The sequence below is a fragment of the Biomphalaria glabrata genome, chromosome 3 (assembly GCF_947242115.1).
Source record: "Biomphalaria glabrata chromosome 3, xgBioGlab47.1, whole genome shotgun sequence".
Lineage (NCBI taxonomy): Eukaryota > Metazoa > Mollusca > Gastropoda > Planorbidae > Biomphalaria > Biomphalaria glabrata.
Window position 1 is genome coordinate 37501427 of NC_074713.1, and position 17674 is coordinate 37519100.

General features: G+C 32.4%; 1 protein-coding gene across 2 annotated transcripts; it reads right to left on the reverse strand.

Annotated features, from left to right (window-relative positions):
* LOC106072575 (polyribonucleotide nucleotidyltransferase 1, mitochondrial-like) lies at positions 1–16507 on the reverse strand. 2 transcript variants are annotated; one of them, XR_008777106.1, is made up of 27 exons: positions 16356–16507; positions 13124–13184; positions 12229–12303; positions 11597–11702; positions 11338–11387; positions 11063–11126; positions 10748–10795; positions 10508–10621; positions 9863–10049; positions 9598–9649; positions 8501–8558; positions 8276–8372; positions 7915–8017; positions 7462–7532; positions 6646–6682; positions 5975–6038; positions 5204–5293; positions 4802–4962; positions 4000–4071; positions 3826–3889; positions 3552–3635; positions 2383–2466; positions 1878–1984; positions 1537–1592; positions 1156–1234; positions 266–498; positions 1–216 (listed from the first exon to the last, which is right to left on the reverse strand). XR_008777106.1 is itself a non-coding variant. In XM_013232960.2 (26 exons), exons 1-26 carry the CDS (start codon positions 16496–16498, stop codon positions 331–333), a joined length of 2295 nt encoding a protein of 764 aa, XP_013088414.2. In that variant the 5' UTR covers positions 16499–16507; the 3' UTR covers positions 1–330. The 2 variants fall into 2 exon arrangements, 1 of the variants encoding a protein (XP_013088414.2); XM_013232960.2 differs by having other exon boundaries at positions 1–498.
* Between the last annotated feature and the right edge of the window lie 1167 nt (positions 16508–17674).

Below are 17674 nucleotides of genomic sequence, written 5' to 3' on the forward strand. Positions count from 1 at the left end.
TTTTAAAGTTGATATCAAAATATTTTTATTCTTTTTTTTTTTAACATTATCAACATTTGTATTGTTGTCCAGTTGTATGAACTATTGGTGACATCTCTCTTTTATACAAACTGAAACTGTCATATCAACAAGTTCTTTCAGATTTATATTGTCACTCACTCAAACACTGGCATTACCTCTTGCATACATCCTTACATGACACAAACCAAGTAGCTCCTCTTGCATACATCCTTACATGACACTATCCAACTAGCACTGGCATTACCTCTTGCATACATCCTTACATAACACAAACCAAGTAGCTATCACATACACATAGGCCAACTATTTTCATTGATGTTCTGTTGCTTGAGGGTTCAGATTTCTGATGAGTGGAACAGTCGGACCTTGTAAGACTTTGCGAGATATGCGGTGAGACCCGGAGGATGGGTCTCGGCCAAAGTATTTGACAGTTATTTCATGTCCAACTTCCATTCCTAGAGAGCTAGCATGAGACACCTGCCATAAATAAAAAAAAGATTGACAGTTATCATAAAAAACTCCATTAAGTTTGGCAGACTATGTTAAACAAAGTGTCTTTAACATCTGTTGACAGCGAAATCTACACAAAATTAATCAAATAATGTAGAGAGAACTAGAAAATTCTCAAGTGTTTTTTTAATGGGTGAAATATTTTAGCAAATATTTTAAGTTTAAGTATTATAAATAAAATAATAATAATGTGCTATGATGAAATTCACAGAAAATGTTAGCTAATATTAGTTAACTTAAAGTATGACAGCTTAGCCATTTGGTACATGCTTGTCACATGGTTTCAAATTTAAATACCACCTGCTGACATCAGCTGCTGTCATACAGGAAGTTTGGACTAGGATGTAATAATGTTCATTTCTGAAGCAACATCTGAAACTTTTTTTTCTCACTGCTGTAGTCAATAAATAAGTCACTTAAAGTCTTGTGCAGAACAAAATACTAACTGAACTATGAGGAAAATTGTGTTTCCATGTTTGATGATAAAGTTTAAAACTACTAAGTTTTACTCCTCTCCTAAGTATGAAGGTTGACTTTTAGTGTTGGGCCTGAAATGTTTCCTCGCAGCTGATCATTGTGAGAAACTGATCAGGAACAATTACAAGAGACAAAGTGACATCTCACCTTTCTCTGATCCAACTGTGAATTGTGTAACAAAATTGGCTTTAATCTTGGATGCAGCTCAACCATCACACCAAAGTCTCTAAAATAAACAGCATATTAATTAGATCCAAATAAACTCTCTAAATAAAGAGCATAACAATTACATCAAATCAAAGTTTGTAAAATAAAGAATATAACTATTAGATCCAACCAAAATAAACAACTGGATTTCATAAAATGAAAATGTCAGCAACTGAAATGCATATAACTAGATAGAGAAAAAGAGATTTTTCAATGCACACTGTGTTGACTGGTTTTTGTTTGCTTTTATCTTTCTTTTTGACATTTCTTCTGCTTACACAAACTAAGTTCTATTAATCCAAAAATCTTTGACCAACTAACCTAATTTCCACAATCTTCCCAGTGTAAATTGCTCCAAACTCTAATTCTGGTTCTTTCTGTCAAATAAAAAAAAATAACAATAGCTGTTTTGTTTTTTAAGTTACAAAAACATAAAAACAAACTTCTTTACAAAGCTCAAATGATAAAACAGATATATAAACTGATGTTGTAGAGGCCATGGTCCAAATTAACAAAAATAAGTTTGCAAATGATTTCTGTTTTACTATTTACAAGTCTTTTAAAGATATATAATGGAATATCTTTCAATTGAATGAAATGGTTTGAGACTGAAAAAAAAATATCTAGGAACCAGAGTTGTAAAAGTGCTGTCCATGTTTGACCTGTTCTTCCATTAATTTATCAATCATTTCTTTAGCCTCAGCCATAGCCTCCATGTTTGGGGCAAAGATTTGAAAACTTTTGTCATCTATTCGTGTGATTGTCACACCTGGAAAATGTAATGAAGAAAAATAGAAACATACCTCAATGTTTTTGAGACAGTCATTCTAAAATAAGTTGCAAGTAATTTGTTTTCACAAGAAGCATTTAAGATCTAATTGAATGGCATGCAGAGCATTTGTTTCAATTCATCAATACTAATAGTTACAAGTACAATTTTTAATTTGTGGATAGTCATAGTAATCTTCACTCTCACTAAGGAAAAAAGAAACATACTTTCTCTAACAATTTCTTTTACATTGAATTAGATGAGCAAAGTTTTTAACAAGGCACAAAACAAACAATCTTTACTATAAAAAAAAATACTATCATTTATCCAATATACATTAACATAATATACATTATTCGCTGTCATGAGAAATTAAATTAAAAAAACTCTGGACTTGCCTGTTTCTGATTTAATTTTCCTGATGTTGTATCCCCCAAGACCAGCAAGCTTTGTTTGTTTTGAGTGATCCAGTTCCAATTTCTCTATTAAACAAAAATTTTTATAAATATGAACTGTAATTAAAGCATCAAGTACTAAATATTATGTTCAGCATCAGTTCTGAAGAATGTGAAACTTCTAAAATACTATCACAGAGAGTTATGCCATTAGAGTACTGGCAATGAAAGTTTAAACATTTGTCAAAGTATTAGAGCAGCATATTATCTAAAATCAGCATATTATCTAAAATCAATCTCTAAAGTGGAGCATTATTTTTATTTTATGTAAAGAATGTAGATTTTTATTCTGCTTCAAGATAAAACTAAACACTGACAAATATGACATTCAACTGAGAAACAAAATCATGAACAAAATCATGAAGGGGGGTGGGAGTGCAAACATTTTCAGCAGCTCTGAAACCCTCTCTAAGATACCTCACCCACAGGTCCACAGAAGAGATCATAGTGCACTATTCCAATTTTCTTTCTGAACCTTAAGAAGTAAACATGCCCTATAATGGCAGTGTTCATAGCCACTCATCACTTTGACAAAACAACTTAAGGTCAATTATGTTAAACACATGTGAGAAAAACAGTCTCATATGACTGAGCACTTAGCCATTTCCAGATAGTGAATGCCTTGCAAAGATTGGATGGAACAAAAGTGTGTGTTGATGGGGTATTGATTGATAGAATAAGATTAAGGATTAAGAAACTATTGTTAGGAAAGGTTGTATAAAATAGGTTTGACAGATGATGAAAGGGAGATACTTGTGCTCACAATATGGAGACTGTTTGTAGATTTGAGTGAGTTGATATATAATCCTTATTACCATCCACACTGAAAGCCTGTAGATCTATGTGAATAAAACGTTTATTTCATTCAAGCTTTTATTTCAAGTTGTGTGTTTGAGTTCATGCAAACACCTAAAGGATTTTTGGATTAGCTGTATGAAGCTACATCTCAATAACATTCCAACGACACTAAAGAAATATGACAGAATGCAGAGTAAGGTTACATAAACCTGATTCACACTAATCTTTTGAAACAGCTTTCATTTGTCAATGGCACTGAGATCATGTGGTCTGTTGACTAAAGAGATCTAAGGAGAAGTGATCAATGTATTTACCTGTGACTGGGCCACACACTTTCATATTTTTTCTGGGTGTTGATATCACTTTGTTCATAATCTCCATGATTTCTTTGGTTGCAGCTAAACAAATAAATAACAAAGATCAAGTAAACATTATCTAAAATTGTCCATGATTTCTTTGGTTGCAGCTAAACAAATAATAAATATAAACAAAACATTATCTCAAATTTATTTTGACATAAATGTTGATAAATAAATCATGTTAAGCTTTTATATTTCCTATTGATTTTAAAACTAATTTTGTACTCACCAAAGCCACCTTCCAAAGCTTTGACCACAACATAAAAAGGAATGCCAGGTAATTTTATGTCAGCCTAATTAAGAAAAAAAAATGTTCACTAGCCTTAAAAAAAATAATTCAAGGCATTTAAATCAGAAAAGAATATTTGATTGAGAAAAAAACAACTCTGACATTTGAACTAACCTGAATGGCAGTGAGCCCAGAAGCTGTGGCAGCCATCTTGAAATCCATGTCCCCCATATAGTCTTCAATGCCCTAGATTAGAAACAATAAAAGTTAAGTAGTACTATAGTTAATAGCTGATGAAACAGGTGAAATTAAGAATACATAAACTTTAAATAAGAATATTATTACTTTGTTTTGAATGATTATTCAAGCTTCATACAATTATGACTTAGCTTTTAATTTCATAAAATGCCAAAAAAAAAAAAAAAGAGCATTATTTATGAATGTTAAATCTTGCTCATCATATTTAGTCCAATCCAGTCAATCAAGCAGCCACTTATTTGGACAGAAATCCTGATGAATCAAATCCAAGAATGTGAGAGTAAACAGGAAAAAGAATCCACAAGTTACCCACATAGAAGTTGCAAGAAGCAAATCTACATGTAAGGAATTCACTGTCAACCATGACATAAGTCTACACAAGAAAGCTATCCACCACCCACTAGCTTCCAATGTTGCCATTTGATACATATTCCAAAGTTTGCCGTTTTTTTTCAGACAGGAAGAAGAGTGTGCAGATCATCAATTGGAAAAGAAGTGTAACTAACTAATTTTATTGTGTAATTTTGCATAGTACTTATAACCAATTTTTCCCCATATGAAGTTAATTTCCATTGGGTAGATTGAAATCAAACATTTGATATTATTCTTAAAAGGTGTGATGGTTAATCTAACTGTAAATGCTTCAGCATAAGTCAGAAATAAAGATATTTCAAAACATTTTTTTGACACGATGCTAGACTTATTCTTAATTACTTACCAACAAATCAGTTAATATTTTATAATGGACAATTTTTCCAGTTTCTGGCTCTGTTCGAGTAATAAGCCCCATGGCCACACCAGCTGCTGCTTCCTTTACTGGAACACCAGCATCCATTAGTGCCAGACTTCCTCCACACACAGAAGCCATTGATGAAGATCCTAAATGAGAAGATGCAGCAATGAACTTTTAGTTTATAGCAATTCTGCTCTAAATGTATGTCTTACAATTAAGAAAGTAACAAAGTTGGCAGCAAGTCATGAAGATCATGCTAACAACATTAGCAGAGTTGATGTGAAAAGGAAAATCTCTTTAGTTCTCAAAGTGCCAAACTAAGATGAACAGTTTCACCTCCTAAATATAACTATCAACCCAACTTTGTAAGAAATAAACCACAATTACCATTAGATTCTAGAACTTCTGCTGTGAGTCTTGTTGTAAAGTCTGATTCCTCTGGAAGTATTGCTTTTAAACCCCTCTCAGCCAGAGCACCTTAGAGAAGAAAGATTTTTAATTTATGAAGGAGTGGAAAAAGAGTTTGATCTATAAACCTCATATTTATTTGTTTTAAAGTATGTTGTAACTGAATGACAGAGCACTGACCAACCATAAGGAATATTCCTAATTTTAATCATTATGAAGTTATACAAAATAAATATATCAGTCTGGAAGATTTCTATTCACGTATCATTCAGGAGTGTAGGGTTGGTATTGAGTTAGAAAATGTTTTGTCAAAGTGGGTCTAATTTCAATTTAGGTTCTAGAAAACTCAGTTCTTTCAATAAATAATTTGATTACAATTATTGTACTCATATAAAGCTTAAGTGATTGTTTACATTAATCTTATTGTTCAAACTAATTGAAGCTTGTTTACATTATTCCTATTGTTCAAACTAATTGAAATTCAAATTATTTTTTTATTGCTGAGTTCCAGCATCTTCTATGCTTGGATCCCCATATTCAAGTGAGATATATTGCAGACAATGTTTCTTGAATGTAACAATGAAGTTGCTTGTTTCACCCAGTTCTAAGAGTAGTTGCCAAATGTCAGGGTACTGGCGACTTAACAATCAAATCTTTGTTGGCAACAGAAGCATGTGAATTCAAAACTGTTCTTAAATAAAAGTACATTACTTCATATGCAAATGACAAGTTGTTTTCCTCTGTACTTACCATGACCTAATTCTCTCCTACCAATACCTCCCCTCCCTGTCTCATTGGTAGCATAAGGTGGAAACTAAATAAATACAAAAATGATATTTTAACAATAATAACACCAATTTTAAAATGCTAATTAACTTTTATCTACAAGATTAATTGCATTGTTTGAGACTTTTAATGATGCTGCTTCTCAGAGAATCAAATCACTGATTAAAAGTAAAAGTTCACACATTTAAAAAATATTTTTACAACAAAAGAAAATAATAATAATAAAAAAAACAACAACAACACTGAAACCATTGTTTTTAGCTTGTAGTATCATATTGGTTATTAAAAATAGATGGTAACTTGTAGATTACATCTTACATGTTTCTAGCTCAACCCAAACAGAAAGGAAAATGATTCTAGTTTTTTTTTTAAATGTAGCATAAAAAGTATAGCACTTGGAAAAATGAAAGTTGCTAGGATATATCAACCAAAGGTATTGTCAATCCTTTCAAAATCTATATTGTCAATCATTTCAAAATCTATATTGCCAATAATTTCAAAATCAATAATGTCAATCCTTTCAAGATCTATAGTTGTATCATTGAGTTCAAAAGTACAAACAGGATTTCATCATTTTTTTTTAATTTACATTTTTATTTTGTCAAATTAGAACTGCAGAATATGAAACTATTTACCTCATAGTGAAGCATAAAATTTTTCTCTTTCATACTCCTGAAAAAATTCAAGTGAAAGACATTAAGACATGCATCATATTCAACTAGTTTGGCAGCAAACATCTGATTAGGTGAATACGAAAAAGAAACATGAGCAAACATTGTCTAAAACTGAATCACATATCGGCTGACCACACTGCAATGTTCCTCAAGAAATGGTATTTGTGACTCTCCACTCTAAAAATAAGTTATATTGCACCACATCATACTTTGAGTTACAGGCCAAAATATGTGTACTAGGAATTGGCTTTTAATTATTTTATGATTGCTATCAGATCTGATTTTTTAAAACCTTTATTTCTAAATTAAACTCAATAGCTTTCAAATCTATCAGCCTAAATATATGAAAGAGAAAAAAATGACTTCAAGATGTGAAGTGATTGATTCTCTCTATATAAAGTTTAATCTTAGTGTTTAGTATCTAAGAAGAAAGTGTCTGCTCTTGTTTCAAATAAAGGAATAATATTAGTAGCTAGTTTGGAAAACAAAATGTAGGGACATTTTCATACTCAAGTTGACAAGTAATTCCTTGGATTTCTGCAATAACATTTCACAAAGTTTGCAGTAAATACAACTCTTTGCTCAATTTTTATTTCTGGTATTGAAAGTACGCTTCTATGAGGATTACTAGATAACTTTTTTAAACAACGTTCCAAACCCATAGAGTGAATGTCAGTACTTAAAAATGCAAAGTCATTGATCAGGGACATTTAGAATTATTGACTTTAAATGATTGTAAGATTATTTTAGAAAGAAACAATAAAAAGTTATGTGTACCCTGTTATCACAGATATAGGATCAGACTTGTATGCAGATTCCAAAGTGTCAAAGGTCACTGTGCACAGCACCTACAGAAATATAAACACATAATTTTGTAAGAGGCTTCATGTTCTCTAAATACTGCATCAAATTTTAGAATTCAGCAGATGAGTTGTTTTTTTAAATTACAACTAACTACAATTTGTTTTTTTTTTAGAACTGTTTTTTAAATGAAATATGTCATATTTTCTTGTATGTAACAATATAGAGTTTTTAATATAATGTACAACATTGAAAGCATCAAGTAAATTTAAAAATCTTCAATTAATTGAGTATTCAGATAGTAATGCTCAATTAATAAATCAAAACTAGCTGAGAGTTTACTTGATAAGAAGGATAATAACTATTTACTATTAACATTTTGGTGAAAGAAAGAAACAAATTGTCCCATGCCATTGTGAAAGAACAAACCTGTGTTTGTCCACGCTGAAACAATGCTGAGCCATGGAGAGGTTTATACAAGTCAACAGCACAGGAAATATCCCTCAACTGATTCAAGGCACGCCCATCACATCTGAGAGAGAGAAAAACAATGATCTCGACATTATTGTGAGAGGTTGAGTGTACATCAATTCAAAATAATTAGCTGCTTATAACAGTTTTAGAAATAAAAGGAAAAGTTTTAATTATTTGAGACAATGTACAGTCAAATTGAAAGATAAATAAAAGGTAGTTATGACCTTTATTTAAACACACAAAACTTTTCCATGAAAACATAACTTATTGTTCAGTAATATGCCACAGTTGTAAAGTATTTGGACTATTCTATTACCGTCTATCTTCATCTAGGATCAAATCTCTAAATGTCTGTTTCACAAATGCTTGATAAGCTGTTTGAATAACATTCTCTTCCTCATCAGGGAAGCTTTCTAAACAGATAACAAAATGTCCACTTAAAAGACATGATTAACATTTATAATACTAAACATTTACAGTAAAATAAAAGAAACTCTGCTGATATTTGTCCAGTTAAACATAGAGTTAAAATGCAACCAACCTTTAATCCCCGTGACAACAGACACACCCAAAGCCTTCAGGGCTTCATCTCGAGATATCTATAGAAAACAAATATGTCTGCCCATTAACATTTGGGACAATAGAACATTACACTATACACAATACTATAATACAACAACATTTAACTTCAACATTTTATTAGGTGGCACTAGTAGATCACTTTTTTGTTACCATTACCAGTCTTTTCCCAATAAATAAAGCTAAAGTTTGTTCTGTTAAAAGTTGTATCACTTTCATTGATCCTTCTTTAATACTAAAGAGGTGTCCAGGGCAGAAGGTGTGTTGCTTGGGCTGGGCCCATGTGCTGTTTCACTTCATCTATTCATTTAGGCATATTAGGTCCTATTTATTTTAGGGAACTCTTCTCCAGACATAACCTTGCATACATATGAATTTATGGACTTGTTGTATTTCTTAGGGTGAGGCTTCTCATTTAACTCAAGTTTCAATTCTTTTTGACCATTTTTATTGGGATCCAGGTTGGGCTCATGCTTGTTTCAACTGCTAAGTTTTTTTTTCTGACTTAAAGCCTGGCTGATAACTTAATGCAATAGCTTTGTGAATTCTTGCTTCTATCACCCTGTCCAATCTAGTATTTTCTGTAAAACATCATAACTAAGCTGTGCTTTTAAAACCAAAATCCCTCAGTAGTGAAACTGAGTTGTTTATTTTCTGCATGTGTCCAGTGTGCAAGAAGGTCATGTCTGTTTTGTGTCAATAGTAGAATCAGTCATGTGAGAAGTGAATGTGTTTACTGTCTTGTTGAATAGAACCAAGTATTCAAGCAGAGTTCTTTTATTACACTATTAATAGTTTTCAATGAATTCCGTCCCCAGGAAGTACATGTTTCCAAGCTTACGGATAAATTATATTGAAGAATTGCTCCATTGTTTGTTGTTGCTGCTAGTGAAAACTGTGCTAGTGATGTACTAAAATGAGAACTTTAATGTCTACTAAAAATATGAAGTCTCAATTTAATATTGTGTTTATTATTATACATTGTTATCATTCTCTGCAGAAACAGAACAGTTACTGCATGATTCAGAATAGGAAAGATTGTTAATGAAACTCAATTACCTTGTCATGTTCATTGTTGAACAGAATATCTCTCACATGGTTCATGGCTAAACTGAAAGTACAAGTGAACATTAGTTGATATTGAGCTATTATCACTTAGTACAAATATCTTATTATCAAACAAGTTAAACTCATTAAAATAAGATGAACAGATTCAGGCATTCTATAACAACTCAGACACGCTAACATTATACATGTATGATTAGAAAAGAAACAACATAAAAAAATAAGAATATAAACAATTTATCTTAAAGAGCCAACTAACTTTTTGATTCCATCCAATATGTGCTGTGGACATTGCTTGGGTGGTTCTACTGTCCTTTTTGGTTTACCAACTTTCGTCTGAAGTTCTATTATCTGGTTAATAATAGTCTGTGTAGCTTTTAAACCCTGAGATAAGGCTTGCTCTACTTTGTGTAAACTTAATCTGTCTGCTTCACCTTCTAACATGACTAGCAGAGCCAAAAAGAAATAACCAATGATTACAAAGCATATAAATAAATATTAATATCTAGTTTGTAAAAGTCATAATATACTAATGTGCATATCTTATATATAAGGATATTTTAAGTAGTATTTGTTCTCCACCACCCAAAATAAAATAATATACAATGTTATTTATGCTACAAGTCTAGTAAGCTATTGGTCTTTTTTTCCCTGGCCTCACTGTGTCATTCTTGTAGAAATGTCTACCAGAGAAGCTGGGCCAGGAGAGTAGAAAAAAGGCATATGACATTCAGTGGGCTTCCACAGTATGTTTTCAAGCAAACAGAGGATATAAGAAAGGCTTGCTTAAATACCAGTCTCTTGTGCCACACTGTTCTTCACTTTCTACATAGATAATGAGGATGGCCACCATATAGGGGGGAGACATGTCTTTGTAACTTCTAAATTGAAATCCAAGACTTACCTACTTTACGCTCAGTTGTGCCAGTTATGACCAGATTTAAACTACTTTTCTGAAGCTGCTTACGCGTGGGGTTGATTAACACCTCTTCACCTATGACTCCCAGTCTAACAGCACCTATACAAATATCAATAGATTTCTATCAAACATTTATCTTCAATAAGTAGGAAATAAAAAGTACTTACATTCTACAAGATTCTATTGATAATACACTTTCTACTCACTTGACTAGTAACTACTTACCTACAGGCCCACCCCAGGGTATATCTGAGACTGCCAAAGCTGCTGAAGCTGAAATAAATCAGTACAGATAGTAAGTAGATTGAGACAAAGCCCACAATAAGCTTTGCTTTTTTTTTTTGCCAAGTCAAATAAAATGTTTGATTCTCTTTGTAAATTGATATTTGTACTGTGTTAGTGAAAGTTGTATATTTCTTTTATTAAATTAGTTATCATGTTTCCTGCTAACTTAAGTACTTTAATAATTTTAAATTACATAAAATAAAAAAAGACTGTAAACATAAAGAATAACACAATCAATGGTATATAATCTTTTACCTGCATTGATACTGATAACATCTGGGTCATTGACTCCATCAACAGCCAATAAATTACAGATAACCTGCAATTCAGGCAATAATGATAATAAACTTATTTTTTGTTTTTAAAATAGAAGTAAAACTTGTTACAAATTGTTTCATAACATTAAAATTACTTTTGAACTCTAAATGTACAAGATTGCTTATATTAAAATTTCAGCATAAATATTACAAGATCGCAGACTGATTACAAAAAAGAAATTAGTAGTCAGGGAACTGGAAACTTAGCCTCACCTGAGTGTTGTTATAAAAACCAGCAGGGAACAATGGTCGCAATGATCTGTCTGAAAATAATATGTAGAATTGTTTAAAAATCAATCACTGACTAGGAACTGCACAATCTTAATAAAGAATTTTTTTTATGACTAATACTATATATAAGAGTAGTAAGAAAGTCTTGAATTTGTAATTATTATAAAAATATCATGTGTAACTAAGGATGAAACAACTTTCATGATGTGTAAACAATACATTTTCAGCTGGAACTACACACCAATGATTCTACTTGTCAGTATTTCTTTTTCCGAGGGACCAAGTTCACGCCGTAAAAAATTTGTGGGGATCCTCCCAGCAGCAGCAGCTTTTTGTCTAAAATCAACCTGCAGTACAAAGTAATCAAGTTAAAAACATCAATAAACAAATTGAATATAAACTTGGTGTATGTTTACATACACATGTATTCGTTTTTTTTAAATCCTTTCCTTTCAGCTCCCATGCCTTGTAAATAAAAGCAATGAAAAACTTTAAATTTATTTTCATTAAAATTGTATATTATGTAAACTTTTCAGCAAAAAGATCCTGTAATTCTTGATCAATCCACAGGTGTTAATAATATTTTGAAAAGTAAAATATACTACACTAAAAAAAAAAATGTTTTACACCGAGCTCAATGGGACACATGATGCAAAGTTTAACTACTGCGATCTTATGACCAGCATTATTGGCTAACATGAAATACCAAGGACCTTTTTATTGCTGCATTTTCCAATGCCAGGCTTCTAGAATAATTTACAAATAAAGACTCTTGAATTCACGTTGAAGAAAAAAAAAAGCTGACAAGACACTTGAGATGAGCTTTCATTGAGGTCAGGAAAGAAAGGAGAGCTCCATGACACAACAACTTACTGTGAGAGGAAGAAATGATTGATTCCCACCAGATTTCTGGCTGACAGTGGTGACAAGGACGGAAGTTTCTCCCAACTGGAAATGATAAAACAATGTTTGTATTATAGTGAACATTCAAATAGACTGTTCAAGGTGAAAACTGTGTTTGGTTTCAGTTTTGGGTTATAAAATTACAATTTCAAGAGAAAGATAAAAAATGACTTAATGATATGTCAAGATCATAGTTAAAGTTAGTAATTAAGTAAACATGACTATGATGAAAATATAATATAAATATAAGTTATTAAAAAAGAAAAGTTAAAGTTAACACACACAAAAATCAAACTAGAAGAGAACTGATTAACACAATTATTACTGATACTACTCATCCTACTCTAGCAATGATCCTAATGACAGAAATGAGAAAAACAGTTTCAGTGATAGGACAAATCCCTAAAATTCCAAGGAGTCTGGGAGCACATGAAGCATTCTGATTGGACCTCCCCATGGTGGATGATACTCGTGCCATTGATGCCTGAACAAGCCATTATGCCACAATGCAAAACAGGCAATTGTCATGTTAGTTTGTACTTTGCACAGTTCAGGTCAAACTTCAAATCATGTCTCATATTTGTAACAGTCCCAGACTTGATGAATTCCATTTCCACAAGGCTAAGAAGTCACAAGCTCTTGAAATGTATGGTGACATCCAAGCATCACTCAAAACTGCAGTACCTAAGACTTTTGGAATTGAGTCTTTTGAGCCTGTCAAACCCTCACTCACATGGAGTTAGATGATGACGATACATCCCAATCTAGAAATATGGTGTTCTGTGTCATAATATGTGTTTAGAAAGGAACCTCTACACTTAGACCATATTGTCATCAGTAAGACATAATTGTAAACTAATTTCACCTGAGCAACAGCAGCTCCATCTGCAAATCTTGCAAGTTTCCCAGTACTAAACTTATATACTCTGAAACACAACACATATTTTACTTTAATTTTAAATATATTATAAACATGTTTTGTTCACTTTGAAAAACAAATTTTCTCTTAGATATTTGTAAACATTTGATAAGTTTTAACAATAGATGAAATTGAAGACTAGAATTAAAGGGGAGGAGTTGTAAGCTTAGAAAAGTTCATAAAATAGAATCTAGATCTAGCAGTATTACCTGACCTGAATAAAGTAATAGATTAGACCTATTGTAGTATAACATAGTTCTAGGATTTAGACTCTTATTACTTATCTAGCAGTACATTGTATATTATTATATATATATCTGATTGGTAAGTGTTCATTAAGAACTTTTAAATCTGCCTTCATCCTCAGCATTCCTTTCATTGTTTGGGTCTATTTGAAAGGTGAACAAGTTGACAGAGATATTTCAACTATAGATCTATATAGATATTCAAATATTGTACATGCTTGTATACTACTCTGTCTCTGAACTAACAAGGGGTTGGACTATTTGTAACATTCTCTTCCAACCCCTAATCCCAGTTTTAGTACATCATAGTATGCTACAGACTGCACTGTCTTACCCTTAGAATCTAACACTTTACCTAACTCAACAAAACTTTGTAACAAAATACAGAGTGACCGTGGTATTAGTACTATTAGTACATGAATCACTTCATATCATATTCATGACCAGGCAGGCAGCATGGTTTATTATATTTTAGGTTTTGTATTTATTGGGAAGTGTGGTCAAGAGGCTAAGAATGCTTCAACTTGACTACCTATGAAAGGGCTCGAGGTTTGACAACTGACTTGAGCAGAGTTGGGTTTACTGAGAGCTGAAAGGCAACAACACGGAAAACCATCTCCCAGATACCTCCTCTCCCCCCCCCCCCCACTGCTCCACAAATGAGATTGGACGATAGCGCTCTGAGCATGCTGTAAGCATGAAAGTAGCGCTATATATAAGCTTCAGTGAAATTCTTGTAAATTTAATCTCATTTTCCTTTGGTAAAGCCCTTGCTGTAAATTCAAGGCTGTATTTACTTATTCTGAGCATGCTACTTGTAAGAAACACTTTTTAATCACCATTTTTGCCAGCCATAAAAATGCAAAAAAAATGTTAGAAAAACTTTAAAGTTTATGGCCCGTCAAAATTTGGATATGTATATCTTTTGTGGAGGCCCTGTGGTTGTTGTAGCCCTCCCTTAAATCTGGCATATTTTTTAGTGACTAAAATAAAAACAAAACAAAAAAACCAAATCTGAGAGAAAACCCAAGATTTAAGATTACAGTTAAAACAATAACAAAGATGGCTGACCCATGCACTCATTCAGAATTACCGCAGTAGTAATGTCCATATTGGCGGGCGGGGTTGCCATTACCAGGTTGGTGTCCTTACCTTCCTTATGTTCCAAGTTGCCAGGGAATGGTAAAAAGTGGTGGTTTTATTTATGTAATATTGTAATGTATGTGTTGGTAATGGCCAGGGAATGGTAGAGTCACAAGAGTGTGGTGGTCCATTCATTAAAAAATTTCATAGAAATTAAAATAGATCTAGATCTATAAAAATCATTCATTGATTGAGGTAGTTCCGTATTTCTGACCTACTTTAACCAAAGTCACGTGATTGTAGGACAACAAAGAGAAGAAAGGCCTTGTCTTCCTATATTTCCATTGCTGTTGCTCCTTTATTTTTACGAAATTTTAAATTTACAAACATTTTAAAATATACAGAGTACATCAACGAACTCCCTGAATGTTCAAATAATTATGCGAATGTTTTCATAAAGGGCCAAGAACCATTTAAGGATAGATTTAAATTATCAATGATATTTCCTTTATAGTCATGACAAGCGTCAACACTTTGCCGATGATAGATCTACATTCACATACAGAAGAACATGTTTTTACAAATGTTCTTGTAAGATTAAAAAAAAAAGCTTTGGTATAAACTACACAAAACACACACATATATATATATATATAATATATATATATTTATAGGCCTATATATGGGATATAGGCCTATATATGGGATAATATGCATATTAGTTGAAACAATGTTATTTTCATAAACTTCAGCTATTTTTTAACGTTATGTATTTCATATTCCGCTAATTTCTAATACATTATGCACATCGATAACATTAAGAATTATTTTTTGTGTTGGATACATGATGTATTATTATGTTATTAAAAGTTCTATCATTTTTAAGAAATTCACAAAATGTTACATTAAAGTTTCAAAAATGCGTCGACGAAATAGATCTAGATCCATTTTATTACTTAGAAACCAAATTTAACAATGAAAGGCCGGGGTAAGACACATTTGGCCTGTGACCCCGTGTAACTGTTAGAGTAGATCTAGATCTATCCTTGACTATCAGAGATGTGTTATTTGTTTGCTAAACAACTGAAGCCTATTATGCACAAGGAAAACACATGGCAGTCTTTTTATCTTTTATAACAACTAGTCGACATCGACTACACACTAGCCCTAGAGCTATCTGACCAATACACACTGGTCTGCTGTCCAACTTTCAGTGTTCTACTCAAGTTCAAGCTTGTTTACTTTTCGGCAGAGAGGAAGGGGGGGGGGGATGAAAGTGTTACTTTTTTTTTCTAGGACTGGTTACCTGAATGCTAAGAACTGTAAGTGTAGTCATTCATTGTAGATCAAGAAATCTTGATCTCAGTATGGCAGATTATAGGCCAACGCTTCGGTACCTTCTATCAAAGTCAAAGGTTTAACTATTTCAATTTGTTTTAGTTGAAACTATTAAAAAAATGTATCTCTAGATTGGAGTCTAGATTCTCCTGTTATTAACAAATTATAGTTTAGCGTTAATGAGTAAATGGAAACCACTAAATATTGACTTAAAAAGTTAAAACGCTTCAGATTCTCACTACAAACTAACTAAAACTAAGCACGGTGCGCGTTGTATACACACAACCATGTGACTCGGGGGGAATCCGGAATTACCTCATTAGTAAGTAGACTATATGATTGATTATCAAATTTTAAATGAAATTCAAATTGACTTTAAATACTTTAATTTAATTATTCAATATTTAATGATATGAATCAGACTCAAGAGTCAGAGTCAATCTGAGTACTGAGAGTGTGACTATTGACTATTTGAATTGTGACCTTGCACAGTGCTCGAGTATTTGCTTTACCTTTCACCGAGCTCAAATTCAACTTCTGCACTATTGCTAGTATCTTTCCATGGATTTGTATGAGTAAAGCGACTGTAACGCAACCAAACACTCATACACTTTCTACACTCCCGTACCCTGCACCAAACTATGGGCGCAGCCATTTTTAAAGTTTAAAATATATGATCTGAAAGCTAGAATAAGTTAAAATTTATACCACATAAAAGTTAAAAGAAAAAAAACAACAAAACAAGATATTATAAGCAAACCATACTTATAGCGCAAATGTAATATTTTAGTTGTAGTATAGAGCTGTTTCGAATTTCTACAAAGTAAATAGATCTAGATTTAGGTATTTTGTCTAGTCTAGATTTAGATTTTAAGATAGAAACCAAAAGAAATGTATTCTTATAATAAATCATATAGGGTCTAGATCTAGACTTATTCTGTTGTCTCGAAGCCTTTAGGCTTTCTTCCCTATAATAGTGCCATCAGTGAATGGAATGGGTTGCCTGAATCAGCCAGGAAAACCAACGACTTAGCAGAGTTTATGTCATTGATTAATACGCATGACTAGATTGACACATGAAATGCGTAGGATATAATTATTATTTTTTTTTTTTGAAGTAACGTCTGTAATAGGATAAGATGAAAGATCCCCTCGTGGATTTTATCGGGCCCAAATTAGGCCTAACTGTGCCTTTTCTATTTTATTCTATTCTTTAAACTGACCTTTTCATAGGCCTACTCGATCAACGCTATTCATTTCTATTTCAAATATTTCATAGAGCGAGTGGCTTTACAAGTGATATACCGTTTATCCTATACTCTTAAGCGAGCAATTGTTGTATATATATTTATAGTACCTGGTGACCGAGCCTTGCTCGGATGAATAATTTGTTAAGGAAGGATATATATGCCCGAAGTTATTTTGGGAATATTTTTGTAATTACGAAAAGTCCTCCTACAGTCTAGACAAACCATAACTCACGTCGTGTCGTTTTACATTGCATCTTTTGCGTAAAACTATTGGGCTTTTATTGGCTTGGAAGAAAGTCTTTGCTGTGTAACTTCTAAAATGGTTACGTTCTAACATTTGATATTGCAATTAGTATATTCATTATGGCTTTAGTTCGAAACATCAAGTGATGCAGAATCTCTACGTTATAGGGTAAAACGTGCACCTTGTAACAAAGTAAAATAGCGCATTTTTTCCTAAAAGACTTAAAAACATCGTGTTAGTATTCCAAAGAAGTGTTATTGTGGGGCATCTCTGTTACCCTGACCACCTTTCAGCTCATTAAAAAAGTGCCCTGCCCAGCGTGACTGACGGACTGTAA